At 35.2% G+C, this 25218-nt stretch overlaps 2 protein-coding genes across 10 annotated transcripts in view; one reads left to right on the forward strand and one right to left on the reverse strand.

The window, feature by feature from the left end:
• LRP11 (LDL receptor related protein 11) overlaps positions 1 to 14648 on the forward strand; it is a 71059-nt gene extending 56411 nt beyond the window's left edge. For 3 of the 6 annotated variants that reach the window (XR_010933622.1, XM_067701787.1, XM_067701783.1), the window contains one exon: positions 3637 to 4393. Coding sequence is in view for 2 of the 6 variants with exons in the window: in XM_067701783.1 (XP_067557884.1) it covers positions 3637 to 3704 (68 nt within the window). In the remaining 4 variants the exon portion in view is untranslated. Of the gene's footprint in view, positions 1 to 3636; positions 4394 to 9423; positions 9654 to 13097 lie in introns of those variants that run through there. The other 3 variants (XM_067701789.1, XM_067701790.1, XM_067701788.1) reach the window with 2 other exon arrangements.
• Positions 1 to 25218, reverse strand: part of PCMT1 (protein-L-isoaspartate (D-aspartate) O-methyltransferase) — a 46628-nt gene that overhangs the window by 7113 nt on the left and 14297 nt on the right. For 3 of the 4 annotated variants that reach the window (XR_010933625.1, XM_067701795.1, XM_067701794.1), the window contains exons 2-7: positions 20644 to 20748; positions 19393 to 19424; positions 9872 to 9976; positions 7685 to 7805; positions 5394 to 5479; positions 1615 to 1784 (exon numbers count right to left, since the gene is read on the reverse strand). Coding sequence is in view for 3 of the 4 variants with exons in the window: in XM_067701795.1 (XP_067557896.1) it covers positions 1615 to 1784; positions 5394 to 5479; positions 7685 to 7805; positions 9872 to 9976; positions 19393 to 19424; positions 20644 to 20748 (619 nt within the window). In the remaining variant the exon portion in view is untranslated. Of the gene's footprint in view, positions 1 to 1567; positions 1785 to 5393; positions 5480 to 7684; positions 7806 to 9871; positions 9977 to 19392; positions 19425 to 20643; positions 20749 to 25218 lie in introns of all 4 variants that reach the window. The other variant, XM_067701796.1, reaches the window with a different exon arrangement.

The raw sequence follows: 25218 nt of genomic DNA on the forward strand, positions 1-25218 counted from the left end.
CATATAAAATTTGGTATAAGGCCATGAAGGACCCAAAGCAAGTGAGGGCCCTGAAGCTTAAGTTTCATTAGCTTCAAGCTGAGTCCGCCTCTGGTTATAAAAACTAAAATCCTTTTTATAATTCCTTCATCATTAAATTATGGTACTAATAATGTGTATAAAAGGAGAAATTTTAAACTTATTAATGAAAATCTGAACTCTTACTTGATACCAAATTTCAGTAATTTCAATGATATGTCTGCCCCTTTTATACAGCAATCATACAATTATGTAGTTATGTAACCAGACTAGAAGCAAAAGGAACTTCGTAACTATATCTGATTCTAACTGACAAGACTGATAGCTTTTTAAAACTTTTTTTAAAGAAGTGGCTGTGCTCCAGTTAGAATTCAAAGAAAATAGCTATAACTACATTAGGTGAAGAATTAAAATGCAATTCCTAGTAAGGTATCCCAGCAATGGCCAATCAAAATTAGTCAAAAGTAAAACTCATTTTTGAACAAACTGAGTTAGATTCATTACCATTTTTGCCATTACCATTCATTCAAAAGGTGCCTTTCCTCTTTCCAGAAAACAAAACTGAGAGGTCTATTAAACCTATAATCACCAGTTTACTTATTAAGAAATCATCTTAAAATAAGCACCTCTGTCAAATAAAAGTAGATTCTAAAACAAGGAAGCAGTAAGGCCTTTCTTATTCTGGCATTTAATTTCAAGTAGACTTGGCTAATGTCACTCTTACTTACTGATCTCACTCCCTCCCACTGGAGAGAGTGGGAAGGGAAAGAAGGAAGAGAGGAAAAAGAGAAATCTTGGCTTCAAACGAAACATCCAGATTATGCTGAGACACAGAAACAAAAGTGGGTGTTAAGATGAGCCATGCTGTACTGAAGATTATGCTACATGCTGTTGGCCCTTTGGGAAGGTGTGTGAGACCTGGGCACTCACTTACAGAATCCCCTCCCCTCCCCGGGAACTTAGAGTAGCTTAAAAATTGGCCAGCCTGTTCTATAAAATGGTGGGTTTCTTCCTTATAGTGGTTCTGAAATAAGAGTGGAATGTAAAACAGGCACAGGTTGTCAGACGTCTATGAACCTGATTGAAAGAGAGAAATCAAGCTGAGAGGGAGAATGTCCTCTCTGGGATTCTGACACCTTCGAAAACTGGGACAAGAGTATCTTTTCCCTTCTTTCTCTTTACAACAATGGTATAATAGAGATGAACTGGGGCAGGAAATGATGACCCCTTCTCTTCAGATGACAGCCTTTGTTTCCATGACCGTACAACAGCTATAAAAATGAGTTGCAAATATAGAAACAGAGTGGCTGATACTAAAATAATCTTAGAAAGTGTGGCTGAAAGCCTCTTTAAAAAGAAAAACACCTTTGTGCCAACCAAGTCTCACCCCCCTTTCCCAAAGATGAGTTAAATCAAAAGGACAGACCATGCAAAACTTTTCTACATTTTTAATGTAGTGAATTTCTGATGTTAAAATGGAGCAGCACAAAGGTGACAACCGAAAAAGCAGCTCTTGTAGTCTAATCTCTTAAAATCCACACCCTTTCACCTTGCATGTGTGGAAGAAGAAAGAGCAGAAGATAAAATCACTTCCACCTGGACCACTGCTTTTCTTTATCTGTTAAAGGCACGTATATCACTCCCATCAGAGGCTTCATTTTGACACTGCCATCCTGGAGCTTGTCATACTGCTCCAGCATCTGGTTTCCACCTGCAGGACCAACTGGCAATATCAATCTTCCACCAGGCTTTAACTGGTCTATTAGCTAAAAGAAAAAGAAGAGCACATGTACACCAAGCTACGGATTTTATGTTAATAGTCATTTTACATCACTGTACACAGCTTTCAGTGCCCATGGGCAGAAAGCAGAAATGCACTTTATTTAGTACATACATACTTCCACTGTTAAACTTGTTACTCAATTACCCACTCACTCATTTACCTACCGACCTTCCCTACTACAGTACAAATGTTCTGACGACAGGGACTGTGTCTTATTCATCTTTGTGCCCTTAGCATCTAACACAGTACCTGGTACAACTGCAATGCTCAAAATGTTTGTGTTGAACCACATAATGTAGGACTATCCTCTTGGGAAGGCCAAAGGCAGAACAGGAAATTTCAATTCCTGTATGCCTATTTTGAATCTTTATAGTTTGCAGGGGAGGAGGGGAAGTGTAGAAAATCAGCAAGGAATCCCTATCCTATCTAAGAATTTAAGGCATCACTGAACCAAAAATAAGGGAACCTTGGTTTTATGACTGAATTTAGGATTACTGGCACCATGACATGACGAAGGAAGGTAGGGCTGGAGTCTCTGCAGCATTAGAACGAGGACGCCCTGTCAATGAAGAACCAAAACTACTCAGTGAAAGCCCCTCTGGTCAGAAAATTTTTAAGTCGTATGTCACAATTTGAATGTAGCCTGACAGATGACCACTGATCAAAAACAGTAAGGAAGAAACCTTACTTTGGGTAGTATTATCCCAAGGAAGGGTGTCCTTAAATAAAATTTTTGTTGTCAGCAAGTCTACCTTATTTTTTCCCTTTTAATTTTCTAAATGTCAAGGTTTTTAATGAAAAAATAGCAGGCTTCTTCCCACTACTCCAGTCTTGCTCCCTAAATCCACTCATTTTAAATCCTTTCAGCTGTCTTCTTTTGTAGTGCTTACTTCTAAAGCATGTCTTTTTTTTTTTAACTGAAATATAATTGGCATATAAATAGTGTATTAGTTTTAGGTGTACAATATAAAGATTTGATATATGTATATAATGTGAAATGATCACCACAGTAAGTTTAATTAACATCCATTACCACACATAGTTACAGTTCTTTTTTCTTGTGATGAGAACTTTTAAGGTTTACTCTCTTAGCAACTTTCAATTATATGGTATAGTACTAGTGACTATAGTTACCATGCTGTATAATATTTCCTCTTTTATTTCAAATTATGTGCTAGATGAGGACTAAGCTCTCATATATAAACAGCTGTCCCTCGGTATCCAAGGGGGATTGGTTCCAGGACCTTACCTCTGATACCCAAATCCGCAGATACTCAAGTTCCTTATATAAAATGGTATATTTGCATATAACCTATATATCCCATATACTTTAAATCATCTCTAGATTACTTATTATACCTAATACAATGTGAATACCATGTACATAGTTACCAGGTGTGACAAATTCAAGTTTTGCTTTTTGGAACTTTGTGGAATTTTTTTTTCTGAGTATTTTCGATCCATGATTGGTTGAATCCTTGAATGTGGAACCCTCAGATACAGAGGGCCAACTGTATTCTTCTCCTTTCCCCCAATCCAACCAATATCATCATTTTTTATTAAAACCATTTTCAGTTATGACTGTGTAAATGTAATTTGCAGCTGAGCCAAGAGGTACCCAATGATTGTTTCCTTTCTTATATAATAGCTGTTTTCCCTACAGTTAAAAACTGAAGGTTTTTCTTTTTTCATTCCCTTAATTTTCTTTGTAACTGTTTCTAAATCTTGGTACCCTCCCAGCTTCTTAATGAAATTTTCACGCAGTCAAATCTATCTAATTAGTGCCTTCCTTTTTAAAAAATTTTTTTTAACTGCTCTTTTTTCTTTTTTGGTAGGCTCGCTTCTAGTACCTTCCTCCTCTGCTCTAAATCTGGACTGGTTATTCTCCAGGCCTGCTGCATAGCGTTCATACTGGGACTTCCTTTGCAATAATCCTGGAATCCTGGGAACTCTTACCACCTCTCTCTTGAACAAAATTTCCTACCTTCCTAGATACCATGGCTGCTTCTTTTCAGTTTTTCCTACTCTCTCTCTACTCCCTCATTTTTTGATGATATAATTAAAGCAATTCCTCCAGAAGTATTCTGTGAAACAGTATGTGGAATATTTTTAAAGACAGAGATTGAGATCGGCAAATCTAAAATTATCTTTATTCTATGTATTTAGTGACGTGTGTGGGTATAGAATTCAAGATTGGAAATCATTTTCAATTCAGAATTGTGATGGTTTGCCTCTGACTTGTTCATTCTGATGTTGGTTTTCTATAGTCTGATGCCTTTCTGATTACTGACCCTTCAACGGATTATCTATTTTGCTTTTCTGGAAACTTCTGGAATATTCTCTTTATCTGTAACATTCTGAAATTTCATGGTGATATTGTGGCTCTTTGTTTTTTTTTAAATTCATGGTACTAGGCACTCAAAAGATCTTTTCAAACTATAGAATTATGTCTTTCAGTTCTCAGAAATTTTCTTAGGGCTTAGGGCTAACTGTTCCTCATAAAGACTTCCAAGTAGCAGCCCCGTTATTCATTTATGACTTGTACACCTTTCTACATCATGCTAATACTTCAATTAAAATATGTTAAAACCACTGGTTTGGTCTTTTTTTCAAACAGATAACAGGGCCAGAGAAAATAGCTGATTTTCCTAAGGTCATTCAGCCAGTGAATAAAAAGTCAGTGACCAGAACAAATCCCCTAACTTTCAGCTTCTCATAACTGTCTAAACACACAAAAAAAACCACTTGCAGGTTGGGGAGTAGATGAGACTGGGCAGAAGAGACAGTGTCACTTTTAGCCCCTTGCCATCTAACCAAGAACCATGAAAAAATCACAGGTAATAGAAACCTAAGCCAAGGAGTATTCGGGCTGACGTAAGTTTATCAGAGGCTTACTAAAACGAAAACTCAATTTTGTACTTAAATATTTCCTTGACTATGTAACATATACTACTGGAATATCCTTCCCTCTCACTGCAACTATGCAAATCCTACTATTCTTTAAGATTCAGTTCAAATTCTATTCCTATAAGAAGTCTCCTTGACTATTCTATGCATCATACTCTCCCTCCCTTGAACTCCTACAGTACATATTTTGTTTTCCCTTCAGTATCTATCATATGCTGATACATGTATGACACAGCTCTTCTAGAACATAAGGTTTGTGAGGATAAATGTATGACAAATACTTCCTGGTCTTACCCATGCACCTAACACAGTCTTGCACATTCTGGTAGTTAACAATACACCAAGTGATTATCAGATCATCAACTCCAGAGGGACTGTCCCAGTTCTATTGGTGTACTAGTTCTTAGCCGAATCAAATAGTGCTTTAAATAAGACAGCCATGAGCTAGGGCTTAGCAATTTTCATGTTATTTATACAACTGTCTGCATATGAAAAAACTGCCTACTAACTGCAACTAAAATGCACAGCGTTTCTATTTTTAAAAAGTTGAGCATAATTATCAACCAAAAAGAAAAAGCACAACGTAACACAGATGATATTTTGAACATCAATAGAAGTCATTTCCTATAAATTTTTAAGAGCTTTATTTGAATAAAGCAACAAACACAGAAGAAAACCAACTCACTGCCTGGGGCACAACTGGGGCTGCAGCTCCTACATGAATAGCATCATAAGGGGCTTCTTCGGCATATCCCATTCTTCCATCCCCCACTGAAAGAAAAAAAAAAAGCTTTAAAAATCTGTTCAGATAGAACTACCCAGTGTGAAGAATTATAGGAGATTTAAAGCAGGGAAAGGATAGATTTTTAGATAAAAGATGCTGTGACAACTGGATATTCAAAGAAAAATTAGATACTTGGACCCCTACCTCACACATACACAAAAATGAACGTCACAAAGATCAAAGGTCTAAATGTGAAAAGTTAAAATGATAGTGCTTCTGAGAACTAATATAAGGACATATCTTCATGATTTCAGAGTGCCTTAAACAGGATACAAAAAGCACTAGAAAAAAATTGGTAAGTCTGACTACATTAAAATTAAGAATTTCTATTTATCAAAAAAGTACAGTATGAGAGTGAAAAGGCAATTCACAGAGTGGGAGAAGAGATTGATAATATGTACAACTAGACACAGGGCTAGTCTGTAGAAGTCCTACAAATCAAAGAAAAATATAAGTAACTCAATATCTGAATAGGCATTTCACAAAAGAGGAAATCCAAATGGCCAAACATATGAAATAGTGTTCAACCTCACTGATTAATAGGAAAATACAAAATTAAAATCACAGAGATACTGCCATACATTAAGTGGGCAAAAAGAAAAATCTAATAATACCGAGTACTAGTAGAGATGTGAAGCAATAGGAACCCTGATACATTACTGTTGGGAATGTAAGTTGTTTCAGTCACTTCAAAAAACAGTTTTTGCAGTATCTTTGGTCACCCTATGAACTGTAACAACACGCCTAAAGAAATGAGTGCATGTATGATGAGTGTATATAAGCACCTGGACTTACGTACATTGTGAATATATCTCCAAATCAGAAACAGCCCAAAATATTCATCTACAGTAGCATTAATAAACAAATTCTGGTAATGTTCCTACAATAGAATGCTATACAGCAATAAAAATAAACTATATGCAAAAAGAAGGATGAATCTTACAGACACAATAATGAATAAAAGAAGTCATTCATCATAGAATATATACTGTATGGTTCCATTTAGCTGAAGTTCAAGATTAAATTAAACATCATTTATGGAAATGCAATTAGGTAGTAAATGCATAAAGGTAATAATACCACTAGGGAAAAGGGAGGTAGTCATGATGAGGAAAAAGCAAGCAGAGAACTTTCCAGGTACTAATAATGTTCCATTTCTTTGTTTTGTTTTGTTTTGTTTGCGGTACGCGGGCCTCCCACCGCTGCAGCCCCTCCCGCTGCGGAGCACAGGCTCCGTATGCGCAGGCCCAGCGGCCACGGCTCACGGGCCCAGCCGCTCCGCGGCATGTGGGATCTTCCCGGACCGGGGCACGAACCCACATCCCCCGCATCGGCAGGCGGACTCCCAACCACTGCGCCACCAGGGAAGCCCCAACAATGTTCCATTTCTTGATCAGTGTGGTGATTAAACAGGTGTTTGTTAAGCTTCACATTTATGTTTTATGCATATTTTGATGTCTGTTATTTTTCACAATATAAAATGTACTCACATGGAAATGTGTCCATGCATACTGCTGAATGGAAAAAAGCAACCTAAAGGACAATATGTAGAGGATGAGTCAATTTAAAAACCATGTGTGTGTGCAGTTTATTCATATGTACATTTATATGTCTAAAAAACTTCAGGAGGAAAAAGAGGGGCTTTCTTTTTTATCTTACACATCTCTGCACTGTTTAAATTTTTTATATTCGACAACTGTTACTTTGATACTACTTCTTAAAAAGCAATGAAGAAAGAACTCAACATGGCATTTTCTGAAATAGTTAAGTCATATCACCCATGGTCAAGGTAGAACCAGTGTAACATTTTAGAGTAATTGCTTTTTCTTGCTTAGTACTTAAAAGTGAATGTAAAGGGGCTTCCCTGGTGGCGCAGTGGTTGAGAGTCCGCCTGCCGATGCAGGGGACACGGGTTTGTGCCCCGGTCCGCGAGGATCCCACGTGCCGCGGAGCGGCTGGGCCTATGGGCCGTGGCCGCTGGGCCTGCGTGTCCGGAGCCTGTGCTCCGCAATGGGAGAGGCCACAACGGTGAGAGGCCCGCGTACCGCAAAAAAATAAAAAATAAAAAAATAAAAAAAAGTGAATTTAAAAAAATGCAATAACTAGCTCTGAGTATTATTTAGCTTGCATGGGATTTTTCTGAAAATAAAAATTCTCCAGAGAGGAAATTTTTAAAGTTTTCTGATACTTACCAACCAGTTGCACTCTCCCTGAAGACAAAAGCATTGGATCATCCTTTCTGACATTATTTACTGAGTCGTCTACTAGCTCTTTAATGTGGTCAATTCCTATGACTTTTCCACTAGGCCCAACCTGGAAGTGAAAGAATAATTCAATAGTTCACTGGTTTATTTTTCTAAAGCGTCATTAAAGTATTTCTTTATCCAAAGTCATATTCTGCAATGAGAAATCAGGACAAATAAACAGCTTAAGCCTCCAATTACATTGTTAAACACTCAGTTTATTATAAATTATTTGGCAAATACAACTTTCTCAACTATAACCCTTAAATGAATAATGATACTTCAGTAATTAAGAAGCTAGAATAAATTACAAAAACTTGTAATACTAAGAAAAATGATAGCTTTCTTCAATTTCTAGTTTTTAAATCCAGGATCTTGAAGTGGGACTCATCTGCCAATATTAAATTGTACTTATTAGTGCAACCATTTTTTATTTAAATTCTATTTAAAAGTGTGACTTTAAATATTAAAATGTTACATAAAAAAATTTTTGTATAGGGATTTCTATACCTGATTCTACTGCCACATGTGGGAAATATAAAAATACATAAGGCCCCAAGTATAAATATTAATTGTAAAATAAATTTAACACAATAAAGACTCTGAAGTCAGACCGCCTGTGTTCACATCTAGGTTTCACCACTTACTTACAACTCTATAACCTTGAAAAGTTATTCCATCAATCAGGTTCCTCAACTGAAAAATGAGGAGGAAGGGGGTACACACCTCATAAATCATGTGAGGAGTAAATAAGAGAATACAGGAAAAGCACTGAGAACACAGACTAACACATGGTAAATGTGTGAAAAACACTGATTAGTATCAGTTCCAAAAAGATAACTCAGAAATCTAATGATATTTTAAAAAATGATTATGCCTCTGAAACCATAAACATGTCAAGTATAGAGAAGAAGTCATTAATTAAATACCATTTCTAGTATTTAGTTACATCCCATTAGTGAGGGTTTAACTTGTACAAAACAAGTCAAACAACTGAAAACAAGTATCTGAATCCTTATTGTGTGCCTGGCACTGCTCTGGATGCCTAGGATACATCAATGAAAAAAAATCAGACAAAATTCCCACCTCTCTGGAGCTTACATTCCAGTAGTCTGCCAATTATATATGCACAGCAAATTAAACGGATTCTAGTCCTAAAGGATCCATAAATCCTAACTTAACTAAACCATACCCTTCCAAGCTGGCCTACAGGTACAAGATTTTTCATAATCAACCTGATTTGATTATCTGAACACAGATAAACCTTTACTTCAAGGTGCCTGAGTGGGCCTCCAGACTTATACTGTGGATAGTCATTTACCAGATAAGCCTCTGATGATAAAAATCTGAAGTATAACAAACAACGCTTTTTTTTTTTTTTTTTTTTTGCGGCACGCGGGCCTCTCACTGTTGTGGCCTCTCCCATTGCGGAGCACAGGCTCCGGACGCGCAGGCTCAGCGGCCATGGCTCACGGGCCCAGCCGCTCCTCGGCATGTGGAATCTTCCCGGACTGGGGCACGAACCCGTGTCCCCTGCATCGGCAGGCGGACTCTCAACCACTGCGCCACCAGGGAAGCCCACAACGCATTTTTATAAGAGCATTTTTCTTAATGTAAAAAAAGCTCTCCTTCAATTCCAATAAACCTGTAGGAGTGTTTGGAAATCAGGCTGTATTCTGTTCTGCCAGGAGAGTACTTGGAAGATTGAAGTTTGGGAGCTACTGGTTGCTTTGTGATCACAGAGAAGAGCATATCGGAAAACGAAGCCAACATGTGGAGGAAAGCAAAGTCAAACCAAGAACCAGAGAGAAACCCATTGTCCATAACAACATTTGATCTTCTTCTGAATCCAGCCATACAAGAAGTCAGATATACCTCTAGACTCTTCCATTAAATTCCCTTCAAGTTCTGCCACTTTGACTGAATGTTCTGTCACTTCAACAACAACAAAAAGAAATCCTAGGTGATACATATTCTAACTGCTATCTTAATAGAATTTAAAAAGGAACATTTCTTCCAAACATATTCACTTTATGCATATATAGAAAACCTTCAAAAACTGCTAGAGAAAAAAATACACAGCCAAATCATATAATATGCTTCTGTTGGGGCCAGAATGGTAAATAAAGCTCTTACCATACGTGCAAAACATGCAGTAAGGATTCCACTTCCAGATCCTACATCAAGAGCTTTAGCTCCTTCATGCAATTGATCAAATAGAAGTTCTAGTGCATATGCATGCTGCCAAAAGAAAACAAAGCAAGTATTCATTTTTTTTCAAGACTCTATAAAGTATATACACCATGGCATACAAATAAAGTTGCTAACTTGTCACCAAGTTTTCTACTATTGTCATCTACCAAAACAATGAAAACATAACATATTATATACTTATATCTACACAGGAATTACGTATAAGAAAATTCTTGTTTGATTAAAATTCTTGTGTTTTAGATAAAGTGTTCAGTAATTTTAGATCTCCAGTGTGCAAATTTTTTAAATTTAATTAATTCAAAGTCAAAAGCTACAAAAAGATTTACAGTGAAAAGTCTGCATCTCACCCCTGTCCCCAAACAGTCTCACTCCCTAAAAGCAACCAGTGTTACCAGTTTCTAGTGATTTCTTCCAAACATATTCACTTTATGCATATATAAGCAAATACATATGCATTTATAAATTTATTATATCTTGAAGGAGGTTCCTTATCACTATTTAAACAGTGTGTTCACTCTTTCTTAAGGCTGAAGAGTATATTTTTGTATGAATGTATTTTAGTAATAAATATACCTGATGAGAGATATTTAAGTTAGCTTCAATCTTCTATAACGAGATAAAATAATCTTAAAATGTGTACCTGTAAGATAATGTAGTAACCTTTTTAATAATCTTATAAAGTATATCTACAGGACAAATTCCTACAAGTGGAATTAAGGGGGCCAAACGATATATATTTTTATGTTTACAGTATATATAAATGACAAATCAAATAAAATCATGTTGGTTATGCTTTGGACCAAACCAAGAAATAAAGGCTTCTCTACTCCATCCTCTTTATAAACTTACATTTTAGTGCTCTTCCAAAATATGAGGTTAGAATTAATAAATGTTATCTCAACAGCTGCCCTTAAACGCCTGGTATATTCATTATTAAAAATCATCAGATCCAGTAGCAATAAGCACATTCACTCTCAGATCTTGGTTGACAAAAATACATATCCATGAATCCATAGTGACAGTAAGTAAATACATCCTTCTATACATACATAAATGGAGAACAAGGAGAAAATGTTCTCAACTGTTTTTAAATATAGATGAAAAGATGAACTTAGAAAACTGCCATTTGGCAACCATTTCAGTAATAACTGATTGAGGCAAAAATCACAAATGGATGCTAAAACTAGTGTATTATCATTTGATGAGTAACAAGATATTTACATACTCTCAAAGTGTTTGCCCCAGACACTTATTAATTACAAAACGTTAAAGTAGTAACTTTACAATGGAGTTCAGAAGTTTCTTGGTGGAGAAACCTGATTGACACGACCTCAGTCAGATGATTAGAGTTAACATCACCAATAATGGGACACTCTGACATCACATGACATCTGCTAAAATACATCACTTCTGGGATTTTCCAGGCAAATATGCATAACTCATATCTAATCAAGAAGAAACATCAGACAAACCTAAATTGAGAGGCATTCTATAAAATAACTGGCCTATAACGTTCATAAACATTTTCAAGACCATAAAAGAAAAGACTGAGGGATTGTTCCAGATTAAAAAGACAAGGCAATTGAATGAAACTCCTGACCTGCAACTTTCTTTTCCTATAAAGGACATTACTAGAACAACTGATGAAATCTAAATAAGGTCTGTAAATTGGCTAAGTGTTTAATCAATGTTAATTTCCTGATTTGGACAACTGCACTATGGTTATTTAAGTGAATGTCCTATTTTTAAAGGTAAAAAGTATTCTGCCTACAAATTACTCCTAAAGAGTTCATAAAAAAGGAACTATATATATATATATATATATATATATATATATATATGGAAAGGGGGGGAGAGAGAAAGAACAAATGATAAAACAAATGAAGTAAAATGATAACATTTGGTGAGTATGGGTAAAAAGTATATGGGAATCATTTGTACTATTCTTAGAACATTTCTGTAAGTCTGAAATTATGCCAAAATTTAAAAAAAAAATTTTTTTTAATCATCAGAAACAGGTAACATTCAAAATGGAGGATAGAATGGAAACTCCCTATTGTGGAAAACTAACTTAGGTGATAAAAGCTAGAATACTGGTTACCTTGAGGATAGAGGTTGACTAGGAAAAGAGGCCTTTCTGACAGAGGGAGCCTTTTGGGGTGCAGGAAATATTCTGTATCTTGATCTGGGTAGTGGTTACATATATGTACACACGTAAACGTTCATCAAGCTGTACACTTAAGATGTGTGCACTTTATTGTGTGTATATTATAATTTAATAAAAATTTTTTGAAAATACTGTTTATTCCAATCACTAAAAGTGGAGAATCAGACATTTATGTACCTCCTGATGTGATGAACAGAAGAACCATTAAGGAGTTTTCTTGAAAAGAAAAAAAAAGGAACAAGTTAAACACCGCTAGGAAACATTTAACCAAGTTCAGAATATGGGAAATTCTATAGGATAAATGAACAAATTTTGTCAATTAATAAATGGCATTTTAAAAAGGGGGACTGTTAAAATTAAAAGAGACTAAAAAGACTAAAAAAGACTAAAAAGGTACAATGTAAGGCTCTTGTTTGGATCCTGATTTAAACAAATCAACTGTAAAAGAATTTTTTGAAACACCTGGCCAAGTTTGAACATGGACTAAATATAAGATAATACTAAGGAACATTGTTAGTCATGATATGGTATTGTAGTTGTGCTTTTAAGTCTTTCAGATATATACTATTTGGGGGTAAAATAATATTAGGTTTGGGATTGCTTTAAAATATTTCAGCAAAAGAGAAACAATTATATAAGACAAGATTAGCAAATTTTTGGTAATTACTGAAGTTGGGTGATGGCTACTTGAGGGTTCATTATATTATTCTATCTGCACGTGTGGTGCTGAAAATTTTCCATATTAAAAAGTTAAAAAGAAAAGATGTTAAGGCTATCTTTTCTCACAATTAACATAAAAAGGGGAGACGGCCATTAATAGATGTAGCCTCATATAATCCAAGGATTTTCAAACCATGTTCCAGAAAGTCATAAAGGTTCCACAGAACCCTTTAGGAGTAACACACAAATGTAGACCGGTGGTTGGTGTGTTTGGTAAAAGGGTAACAGAGAAATAACTAAAATTTTCAATTTTTCATATAGATTCTTTTGCAAAGAGCTTCTTGCCTGATGAATGGAAACCACTAGTACTATGAAAAAGAATCCTGGATTAAGTGTTCAAAGTACTGGATTCTACTGGTTCTGCATTTATTACCCCTTGACTCTGGAACTTATTTTTAGCTCATTGTTCCTCAGTTTCCACATCATTAAAATGGAGAGAAAAAAGTTGTTCCTATTCTGCCTTCTCCATAGCAGTACCACTGTGAGCAAAAGTGATGAAGTATGTAAGTACTTTATAAATTCTAAAGGATTTACGAATAAAAGGTATAATGTTCACATTAATGAAAATTCAACCATTACAGCTCAGTGACCTGATGCTGCTATTCTTTAAGGTACTTCGAAGTCATTTGTAAAGGTAAAATTAACAGTTAATTGATCTTTTACTTCCATTTAGTGTATTTTTGGAAAAACTCTCTCTTAGGAATCTTGTATATAACTGTCAAATAATCAGTGGCTTCCCTCTTTTGCTTGGTTAGAGAACAAAATGACTTGGTTAATCAAAAAAATCTGGTTACTACCCTCCTTTCCCTTTTCTCCTGGTATCCTGTCCCATCCATTCCCTTTCTGAACAAGTCAATCCTAAAGCCATGAAGTTGGGCTGAGTAAGGTAGTTGCCCATACCCAGGTGGCAGAGAGAGTAGCTGCAGTGTCCAGTTAGAAGTGTCAGAGCCCAAGCAGGATGAGGAGGGCATCTGTGTTCACATAGGGAAGCAGATCCAAACAGGAGTCAGAATCCAAGCTAGACAAGGAGGATTTCTGCACAACACAGTGGACCAGTGCCAGGTGTCAGACATAAATGATGGAGGACGGGGTGGTATAAGAAGGGTGGGGGGAGAAAGTGACAGCAGCGGGAAATGGGCTATATACAGTCGGATTGATCAAATAAATAAATATATCAGGGAAAAAGGAACCATGTTTTTCACTGTTAGAAGTTAAATATGGAAAGGGAAAAGACAGGAAACCATGCATACTGATATAAATAAATAAATAAATAGGGAAAAGACACATAATCTCAAAGTACCCCCTCACAAAATAATTATTAATTACAAGAGCCAAAAACAGTAACTCTACAGCGGAGAAGGCTGGCAGACACCACCTTAATCAAGTAAACAACATCAGTAATGGGACAAATCAAAATTGTATTGTGATACCATGTAATGAAAACCCAGCATCACTTCTGTGATCTTCCCACCAAAGAGGCATAACCTGAATGGAATCATGAGGAAACGCTAGACAGCCCAAACTGAAGGACATCAACAAAATAACTGGCCTGACTTCTTCAAAAGAGTCAAGGCCATGAAAGTCAAAGAAAGGCTGAGGATCTGGTTCAGATCGAAGGAGACTAAAAGAGCAGTGATTCAGCACTGGATCCTTCTGCTATCAAGGACATCATAGGGACAACTGGAAAAACTGAAAACGAGTTTGAAGATTAGATGGTAGTAATGTGTCAATGTTCATGTCCTGGTTTTGATGGTTATGTTGTGGTTGCATAGCAGAATGTCCTTTGTAGGAAATAAACTACACCCTGAAGTATTCAAGAGTGATGGGGCATCATTTCAGCAACTTACTCTCAAAAGGAGTAAAGAAAGGTTCTTGACAGTGTACTCGCAACTTTCCCATAAGTTTGAGATTGTTTCAAAAATTTAAAAAATATCTGACTAACCTTATCTTTCTTTGATGCTTCAAAATGATACAATGGAATACTATCTCTGAATCATCATTATGAACATCAACCAGTGGAACAAGAAAGTGTTAGTTAATGAGGTTTCTATGAGACACATTGGATTAACTTTTACTGAGGAAACTACTGGGGACATTTTATTTAGTCAAAGCTATTGTTCTTAGACAAGAGGCTTAGCCCGAAGAATGGAGTCTCTAAGAAAGAGTTCGTGAACTTTTTTCAGGAAGAAGCTTTTATCGGATTTTTCAAAATGATCAGTATCCCCTGAAAGTTTAATAATTTCCATTAATAAAATAAAAAGTATCATATTTGTATGAAGTAATCAAAGAAACAAAATAACTCCTTTAACACCTGGGCTTTCCTGGGTCCAAAACTGAAAGGACTAGAAGGGACTTCTTTAAGGTGCCAATCCCTAATCTATAGGCAGTACTGTCCCAACTTAATTCCAAAAGAAACTCAGGAATTTATTTTCAGTACTACATTTGCATAAGATTTGTTTTTTTAAAGAGGGGTATGCTAAGTTATTATTAAAGTCCCATTCAGATTTAAAATGTCAAGGCCTTCAATCACAATTATTAGCTTTTTACATGCTTTTATCACTATAGCTAATATTCTTCTGGATAATCCAGGCCATTTCTAAATCTAAAAATTAATTTTTTTAAAGTTCATTTTTATAATTATGAAAAATTTCAAACCCACAGAAAATACAATGAACATCCTTTTCTCCTCATATAGTCACCAACTATTTATATTGTGCCATACTATTTTACCAAACCACCTGAAAATATGCTGTGGACATAATACTACACTCCTAAATACTTCAGCATGTATCTGCCAAAAAAACCAAACTAGGACATCTTCCTTTGCAACCACATCACCATTACCACACTCAAGAAACTCATTAATTTAGTATCATCCAACATAAACACCACGCTCAAATTTCCTCAGTTGTCTCCCAAATCTCCTTTACAGCTGTTCCCCCCACCAATCCATTCAAAGTTCATGCACTGCATGTGCCAATCTAGAATATTCTCCCCCAACTCTGTTCCATCCACCACTTTCCTTTGTCTATCAGAACACTGACTCCTTTTAAAAGACCTGTCCAGTTGTCCTACATAATACCACAAACATTCTAGATGTGTCAATTTCCTCACGGTTAGATTTAGATCAAAGAACTTGAGCAAGAACAGCACACAGGGCTTGCAGGGCACCTCCTACTGCATCACATCAGGATGCACATAACATTGGACCATCTCACTACTGGACTTGCCAAGCTCAACCACTCAGTAAATGTGGTAACCACTAGATCACTCTATTTTCAAGGCATATTTTTCTCTTTGTAATTAACAAGTAATATGTTGAATAATAATCTGAGACTACATGGTTATTTCTGTTCCCCAACAACTTTCCTCTTAATGGTTTTAGATTAATTGATGATCTTTGCCTAATTCAATTATTACACTGATAATTACAAAGAACTGATTTTTAAAATTCTATTATTCTTTCCACACATAATTGGTATTCTTCTGTTTTTCATTTTTTTCCCCATCTTGCTATTTTATTTTTAAATCCCTATGGACTCAGAGATTTTTGTTTCTGAATTCACTGTGCTATAATCCATTGTCTTCACTATCTACCATTTTTTTATTCTCAAATTGTCTCCAATTTGGCTTCTGGGAGTCTCTTTAAACCTACTCCTATGTCCTCCTGACATTACCCCATTAACCTCTGAGTACTTCTTCACTTTCTGGAATTTAGTCACTTTTCCATGAAGCTCTAGTCTCTTTTAGCAAGAAATAGAATTTGGGGTTCAATATCTGGATGCTAAATATGTTCACTGCTACCAGGATGCCATTTCATGTTTTTCTGTAAGTAAGACTTTGGAAAATATTCCAGGGTTGTAGTTACTTCCAAACCTGTGACTTTGAGGTTCATTAAATGCAGATACAGAAATGGTCAATAAGCACGTGAAAAGATGCTCAACATCATTATCACTGGAGAAATGCAAATCAAAACCACAATGAGATATCACTTCATAGCTACCAGGATGGATAAAATAAATAAAACATACAATAACAAGTGTTGAGAAGGAAGTGGAGAAATTGGAAACCTCATACATTGCTGGCAGGGTTGTACAATGGTGCAGCCACTTTGGAAGATAGTTCGGCGGTTCCTCAGAATGTTAAACACAGAATTACCATATGACCCAGCAGATTCCACTCCCAAGTATATACCCAAGAGAACTGGAAACATATGCACACAAAAACCTGTAAACTAATGTCCATAGTAGCATTATTCATAGTAGCTAGAAAGTAGAAGGAATCCAGATGTCCATCAACTGATGAATGAGTAAACAAAATGTGGTATATCCATACGATGTAATATTATTTGGCAATAAAAAGAAATGAAATACTGAAGCATGCTACAACATAGATAAACCTGGAAAATATTGTGCAGAATATAAAAAGCAGTGATAAAAGGCCACATATTGTATTAGTCCATTTATGTGAAATGTCCAGAATGACATAGAAACAAAAAGCAGGTTAGTAGTTGCCAGGACCTGAAGAATCAGGGATGGGAACTGACTGCTAAACAGGTATAGGGGTCCTTTCTGAGGTGATGAAAATGTTCTGAATTGAGATAGTAGTAATGTTTGTACAACTCTGAACAGACTAAAAACCACAGAACTGTATACTAAAAAGGGATAAATTATATCTTAATAAAGCTATTATTTTTCTTTAAAAATGCACCATTTGCAGTGGAGTTAGTGCCACGTCTCATTTGGTAGTGAACTGGACACTCAGCACCACACTTCAGAGAAAAGAAAAATTTCATGCAGTATTTCCCATTTATCTGAAAAATACCCCTCCAGGCAATTTCTCAAACATGTTGAGTACCAATTCTCTAAAATAACTTTTATCATTAAACGAATACTTCTATATAAATTTTTCTTTTTAAGTAGCACTTCAAAGCGTATTCAGGGATCTTAAGACTACAATTTTTTTGTTAATCATTAATTTCTTTGAATAGGTAATGCGTACAAAAACCATTCCTACTCCATAACTAAAAGAAAAACTCTAAATACTCTTCTGCACTCTACTTTTGTGATGTTTCTTGAAGATCTTGCCATATTCGTATTTACATAACTTTATTCATTTCACTTCACAGTATTTCACTGTATGGATCTACTATAATTTATTAACCATCCACTATTAGTGGACTATTAGTGATTACTGTTATTTTTTTGTTATTATAAATAATGTGTTAATAAATATCCTCAGTTATTTTGTACTTGTGCAAATATTTTATGGGATAAATATCTTGAAATAAAACTGGAGAGTCTAAGGTATATTCATCTCACATGTTTTAGCTATTGCCAAACTGCCTTCCAAAAACACTATCAATTTACTTTCCCAATCAAAAAAATAATTTGTCAGTTTCCCTTTTCTAATACAAAGTAATAAACTTTTGATTTCTGATGATAGGAGAAAAATGGTACTTTATTGTAGTGCTAATTTGCGATTCATTAAATATAAGTGAAGATGACATCGTTTCATTTGGTTAAATGCCAATGTCATTTGTATTTCTTTTTCTATGAACTACGTTCTTGTACTTTACCCACTTCCTTTTGGGTTTAGTAGTATTTTACTTCTTAATATATAGGATACACACATACACATGTGTATATATGTATTCCATATATGTAAATATATGGAGATTTGCCCTATACTGTCATATGTATTTCAAATATTTCTCTCAGTTTTTCCTCTTTTGATTTTGTTTATATGTTCCATCTACAGAAATCCAAGATTTTAATGTTTCAAAATATTGAATATATCAGGATTTTTAATGGCTTCTAGGTCTTCTGTTATGTTTAAAAAGTCATTTTTATTAAATATTTATAAATACATTGCCTATTTTTTTCTTCTAGTAAAATTATTAGTTCACTATGAATATACGTGTAGAATTTATTTTGGTATAAAGAAGGCTTTAAGTTTAAATAAGAGTTTCTCCAACCCCAAATACTTGCAGAGAATCAGAAAAGCTATTGTTCTTTTCACCAAAAACCAACAGAGTACCGATTCAAATAACTGACATTTAAAACCCAAGAAAATTCGCAACAGATTAAAAGTGCTAAGTAACTTAAAACAGGTCCTTCTCAGAGTTATACAGCTTCATAACTGCTATACGTGACCAGTCCCTAACGAATTATCCAAATAAAATATGAAACATTTTTCAACTTGAGATTTCTTTAATGTCTATTATATTTTTAAAATATTCTCTCCCTTAATTAACACACCTCTAAGTAAATAACCTTTTATATACAATTTTTTATATACAATTTTTACATGATTAGATGCTAATGACAACCACCAAAAACTTTAATGAGTTTCTACCAAAAAGAGTTCCTTCTACACATCTTGTATTAAGAATAAGATTATTCTTATTAATTCATTACCAATTTACATAACTCATAGATGACAAAACTGATATAATTAAAAGTTAAAAATGTTCTTTAAACCCTTTTTACTGAAGAAAGCACTCTTAGAGGAAAAATGTGATCCATTTGTACCCAAATGACCAAAGTTAACTTACCATGTGTGGAGCACTGATTGTTGCTTGGAACCCTGCAAAAGAAGAAGAGAACTACTGATACATTCAACTGTAAAAACACACGAAATACTCCATGTAATTCCTTTTCTAACATCCATAAGTTGTTTTTCATAATAATTATTTTCACTTTTATGGTCTCAAGAAATAAAACTTTTATTTTGTACTTTACAGTACTGTCATGCACAGTTAAAATTAGAAAATATAATCATGCCAAAGGCTAGCATGCTCAGTGCAACAGTCCCACTATTTCCAAAAATTTCTTCTCCCATATAGTTAGTTAAGGACGAATTTCATTAAGTTGAGTTGATAAATTTATGATGTTTTTTCTTTAGATTTATAAAAAGAAAATAAGCTTCCATATATCACAGAGTATGCAAAACCCTTGCAAAATTAAATTGCTTCATATTTTTGGCACCTTAAAAAAAACTAGAACTGGCAATCAGAGTAGCTTAAGAGACTAATAAGCTACTTCAATTTACTCTTTACACTATCAACTAATGTTAATTAAAACAATCTTTTCTCCATTTTTAGCTTTTAGTTTTTTCTTCCAGTGTTGCTTTCTCAAAACTTATTTACCTGCTTCTGCGTCTGAAGCAATTTTCACTGAGCGGTGGTAGCAGGTGCCTTCGGGGTTCAGAAGCTCCCCAGGATCTTCTCGCTGACTGTTAGAGTGCTTCTAAAGAAGGCAGCACGGCAGCTGGCCCACAAAATCCTGAGGCACTTCTAAGCCTCAAAGGCGCCCACTGCCAAGGCTCAGCAGTTCAACAAAACCTGCTTCAGGAGAAGGAGTTAAATATGGAACTTTCTAAAAACAAGCACAAACCAAAAAATTCAGGGCAAGTGAAGCAGAGAAGTCAGTAATAACTTAGTTACACATTCCCTTTAATACTGATTTTTAAGATTGATGCTAATGCAAAAACCAACCTTAGTCAACACTGAAGACCCTAAAGAAAACTCAGCACATAGCTTAAACTGTAAGTTTTCATTTAAAGTATGTTTTAAGAATATTTTTATAGAATTCTTATATGTATTGTTTAAAAAATAGAAAAGACACTTCATATATTACATCATTTTATTAAACTGGGTAAGTTTGGGATTATGAAACTTACTAAGGCATAAAACTCAAATTAGCAAGGTACTAGATACACATCTGGGTCCCAGCCTATTTTTACTTACATAGATTACAGAGTAAATGAGTAAAATTTGTGACGTTTTCAGAAATCCAAAGCTTACCTATTGATTGTGGAGAATCCATATAAGGGTTACACTTTGCATAGTGAGAGCGGTCTGTGGCCAGCATTACTTCAAATACTTTATCTGTCTTGATGATTCCATTTTCTGAAATGAACGAAGCAATATTTTAAGCTGGAAGTGGCATAATCAGACATATTTTAGAATAATTATTCTGGCTACACTGTAGAGACTAGATTGGAAGAGAGCAAAATTGAAAGTTGTTGCAATGGCTCAGGTAATCACAACCTGGTCTTTAATAATGAAAGTAAGGATGAAGAAAAGTAGAAGGATTTGAGTTATATTTAGTAGGTAATGTATACCTGACTGACTAGATTTGGAGGTGGGAGGGGGGTAATGGTTGAAATGTTGATGTCATATACTGATTTGCAAAATCCTAGACAAGGATCAGAGCTAAGGAAAAAAAGGACAAGTTATTTATTCAGTTAGGAGCTACTGACCATACACATAGAGATATATAGCGGTCAGTTGGATAAATGGATCTGGGGCGCAGGAGAAAAACCTACAACAAAGATATAAATTACTAGTTGTATAGATGGCAACTAAACCAATGGAAGTGAACTAAAGTGGCCAGGTAAGAATACACAAAAGTGTACATTTAGGAGAAATGCAAAGGAAGTAGAGCCTTCAAAGATTATGACAAGGAGCAGACACAGAGGTAGATGAAAATCAAGCAGATATACTGTTACGGAGCCCAAGAGAAACAAATTTTCCAGAAGGAAAGCAAGGTCAATATGCTCTTCCCTCAGTGTCCATAGGGAGTTGGTTCCAGAACCCCAGCAGATACCAAAATTTGTGGATGCTCAAGCATCTTATATAAAATTGCATAGTTTTTGCATATAACCTACGCATCTCCTCCCATATACTTTAAATCATGGTTAGACTACTTGTAACACCTAATACAATGTAAATGCTATGTAAATAGTTGCCAAACATGTGGCAAATTCAAATTTTGCTTTTTGAAATGTTATGGAACTTTTTTCTTCTTCAAATATTTTCAATACAGTGGGTTGAATCCATGGAGATAGAATCCATGGGTATAGAAGGCTGACTGTATATATTTGCTCCCCCAACTATCAATTCTTTAAGATTAAATATAATGTTAAACTTCAATAACCCTTATTAACCATGCACACAGTAATTATTCAATAAAGGCGTTATTAACTCACTCAGTAAGTTTACTGTCTAATACATACCAGACACAGTGCTACATACTTAGGGTGATAATAAACAAAATAGCATAGTTCTTGTCCTTACAGCTCTAAAATCTGTAAGATTAAATGTATCAACTTGACTTTAACAATCCAGAAATAAATTTTTTAATCAAAACATGCTTTGCTTTATTTGGCTACACTATGAACAACTTTTTTTTTCAGATTTCTTTTTTTTTAATTGAGGTATAATTGACACACATTATATTAGTTTCAGATATACAACATAATGATTCAATATTTGTATATGTTAGAAAATGATCTCCACAATAAGTTAACATCTATTACCATACAATTACAGAATATTTTTTCTTGTGCTGAGAATTTTTAAGATGTACTCTCTCAGTAACCTTCACATATGCAACAGAGTATCATTAACTACAGTCACCATACTGTACATCCCCATGACATTTATTTTACAACTAGAAGTTTGTATCTTTTGACCACCTTCACCCATTTTGCACCCCACCTGCCTCTAGCAGCCACTAATCTGTTCTCTGTATCTATGAGCTTGGTTTTTTGTTTATTTTTTTAGATTCCACATGTAAGTCAGATCATACAGTATTTGTCTTTCTCTAACTTATTTCCTTTCACATAATAGCCTCAAGGTCCATCCATGTTACAAATGACAAGATTTCATTCTTTCTTATGGATGAATAATACTCCATTGTATATAAACATCACAGCATCCATATCTATTCATCCATGGATGGACATTTAGGTTGTTTCCATATCTTAGCTATGGTAAATGATACTGCAATGAACATGGGGGTGCATATATCTTTTCAAATCAGTGTTTTTGTTTTCTTTGGATAAATACGCAGAAATGGAATTGCTGGATCATATGGTAGCTGTATTTTTAATTTTGTGAGGAACCTCCATACACAGTTCTGTAGTGGCTGCAACAATTTATACTCCCACCAGTAGTGCACCAGGGTTCCCTTTTCTTCATAATCTTGTAAACACTTGTTATTTCTTGTCTTTTTGAGAACAGCCATTTTAACAGGTATGAGCTGACAGTACCTCACTGTGGTTTATGATTTGCATTTCCCTGATGATTAATGATGTTGAGCATCTTTTCATGTACCTGTTGGCATTCTGTATGTCTTCTTTGGAAAAATGTCTATTTAGATCCTCTTCCCATTTATTTAATGGGGATTGTTTGATTTTTTTTGCTATTGAGTTGTATATACTTGGGATATTAACCCTTTATCAAATATATGATTTGCAAATATCTTCTCCCATTCAGTAGGTTGCCACAGCTATTTTAAAATGAGACTTAAGCATCATGAGAAGTTTAAAATATTTATGCAAATGAATTTAATGTATTCATCAACTGTGGAGCCTCCAGGTTCTAGAGAGTAATGGTGCCCACCAGAATCTGAATTTCTCCACATAGCCACTCAAAAACCACCTAAACCTAAGATCAAGAAGGGGCATAAACAAAACCACACATGACCCATGCCTTCACATTACTAGGACATAGAGAATATCCAGACTTCATATTACTTACCAGTAGAAAAATAAACAACACATTCCAACAAAGCTTCTGCTATTGCTGCAAGCCTGTGGGTATAGAAAGCAAAGGTAGGGACTGAAGTTTAAAAGACTAAGTAGAAGGAAGTAGGGAATGCAGATGAAGCACAGACAAAATTATTCCCAGAAAGAGAAACTACAACACTAAGTACTAAAATAGTGAACACAGGTCTGGGACTTAGAAGTTCACTGTACTGGCTACAAGGAAGGAACTTAAACATCAGCAGGCTAACAAAGGTCCCAATACCATTCATTGGCGAAAGAACAGTCGTTTTCAACAAATGGTGCTGGGACAACTGGATAGCCACATGAAAAGAATAAAGTTCAATCTTTACCTCATATCAAATACAAAACTTAACTCAAAATGGATCAAAGATCTAAACAAAGAACTAAAATAATAAAAATCACAGAAGAAAATACTGGGGTGAGTCTTCATGACCTTGGATTTGGCGGTGGATTCTTAGATATGACACCAAAAACATGAGCAATAAGAGAAAAAAATGGATAAACTGGATTTCATCAAAATTAAACACTTTTGTGCTTCAAAGGACATTATCAAGAAAAAGGTAGGGCTTCCCTGGTGGCGCAGTGGTTGAGAGTCCACCTGCCAATGCGTGGGACACGGGTTCGTGCCCCGATCTGGGAAGACTCCACATGCCGCGGAGCGGCTGGGCCCGTGAGCCATGGCCGCTGAGCCTGCAGTCCGGAGCCTGTGTTCCACAATGGGAGAGGCCACAACAGTGAGAGGCCCGCGTACCGCAAAAAAAAAAAAAAAGAAAAAGGTAACTCACAGAACGAGAGAAAAATAATTTGTAGATCATACAACTGAAAAAGGACTTTTATCTAGAATATATAAAGAATTCTTATATTTCAATGTAAAAGGACAATAACTCAATTTTAAAATGTGCAAACTATCTGAACAGACATTTCTCCAAAGAAGATATACAAATAGCCAATAAGCACATAAAAAGATGCTGGACATCATTAGTCATCAGAGAAATGCAAATTAAAACCACAGTGAGATACCATTTCATACCCACTAGGATGGCTATAATCAAACTGTCAGATAATAACAAGTGTTGCAAAAATGTGAAGAAATCAGACACTTATGCACTGCAAGTAGGAATGTGAAATGGTGCAGCCACTTTGAAAAACAGCCTGGCAGTTCCTCAAATGGTTAAACAGAGAATTACCATAGGACCTAGCAATTCTACTCATATGTGTATACCCAAGAGAAGTGAAAACGTATGTCTATACGAAAACTTGTACACAAATGTTCACAGCAGCATTATTCATGATACCCAAAAAGTGGAAACAACCCAAATGTCCATCAACTGATGAACAGATAAACAAAATGTGGTATATATCCATACAATGGAATATTATTATGACATAAAAAAGAATGAAGTACTGATTCATTCATCCTATTATGTAGATGAACCTTGAAAACATTATGCTAAGTGAAAAAACTCAGTCACAAAAGCTCGCATATTGTATGATTCTATTTAATGAAATTTCCAGAATAGGCAAATCTATAGAGAAAGAAAATAGATTATTGGTTGCTTATGGTTGGGGGAATAGGAGGGCAAAACAGGGTATCTTTCTGAGGTGATGAAAAAATTAGATGACCATGGTAGCGGTTGCACATATCTGTAAATATATCCAAAACCACCGAATTTTACAATCTAAATTAGTGAATTATATAGTATGGAACTGTACTTTAAATTAAAAAAAAAAAATTTAGTGGGACCAGGGATGGCAAACACAAGAAGCAATGCTTCTGGGGGAGAATCATACAGGCAGGGAAAGG

This window comes from Pseudorca crassidens, chromosome 13, assembly GCF_039906515.1.
Source record: "Pseudorca crassidens isolate mPseCra1 chromosome 13, mPseCra1.hap1, whole genome shotgun sequence".
Lineage (NCBI taxonomy): Eukaryota > Metazoa > Chordata > Mammalia > Artiodactyla > Delphinidae > Pseudorca > Pseudorca crassidens.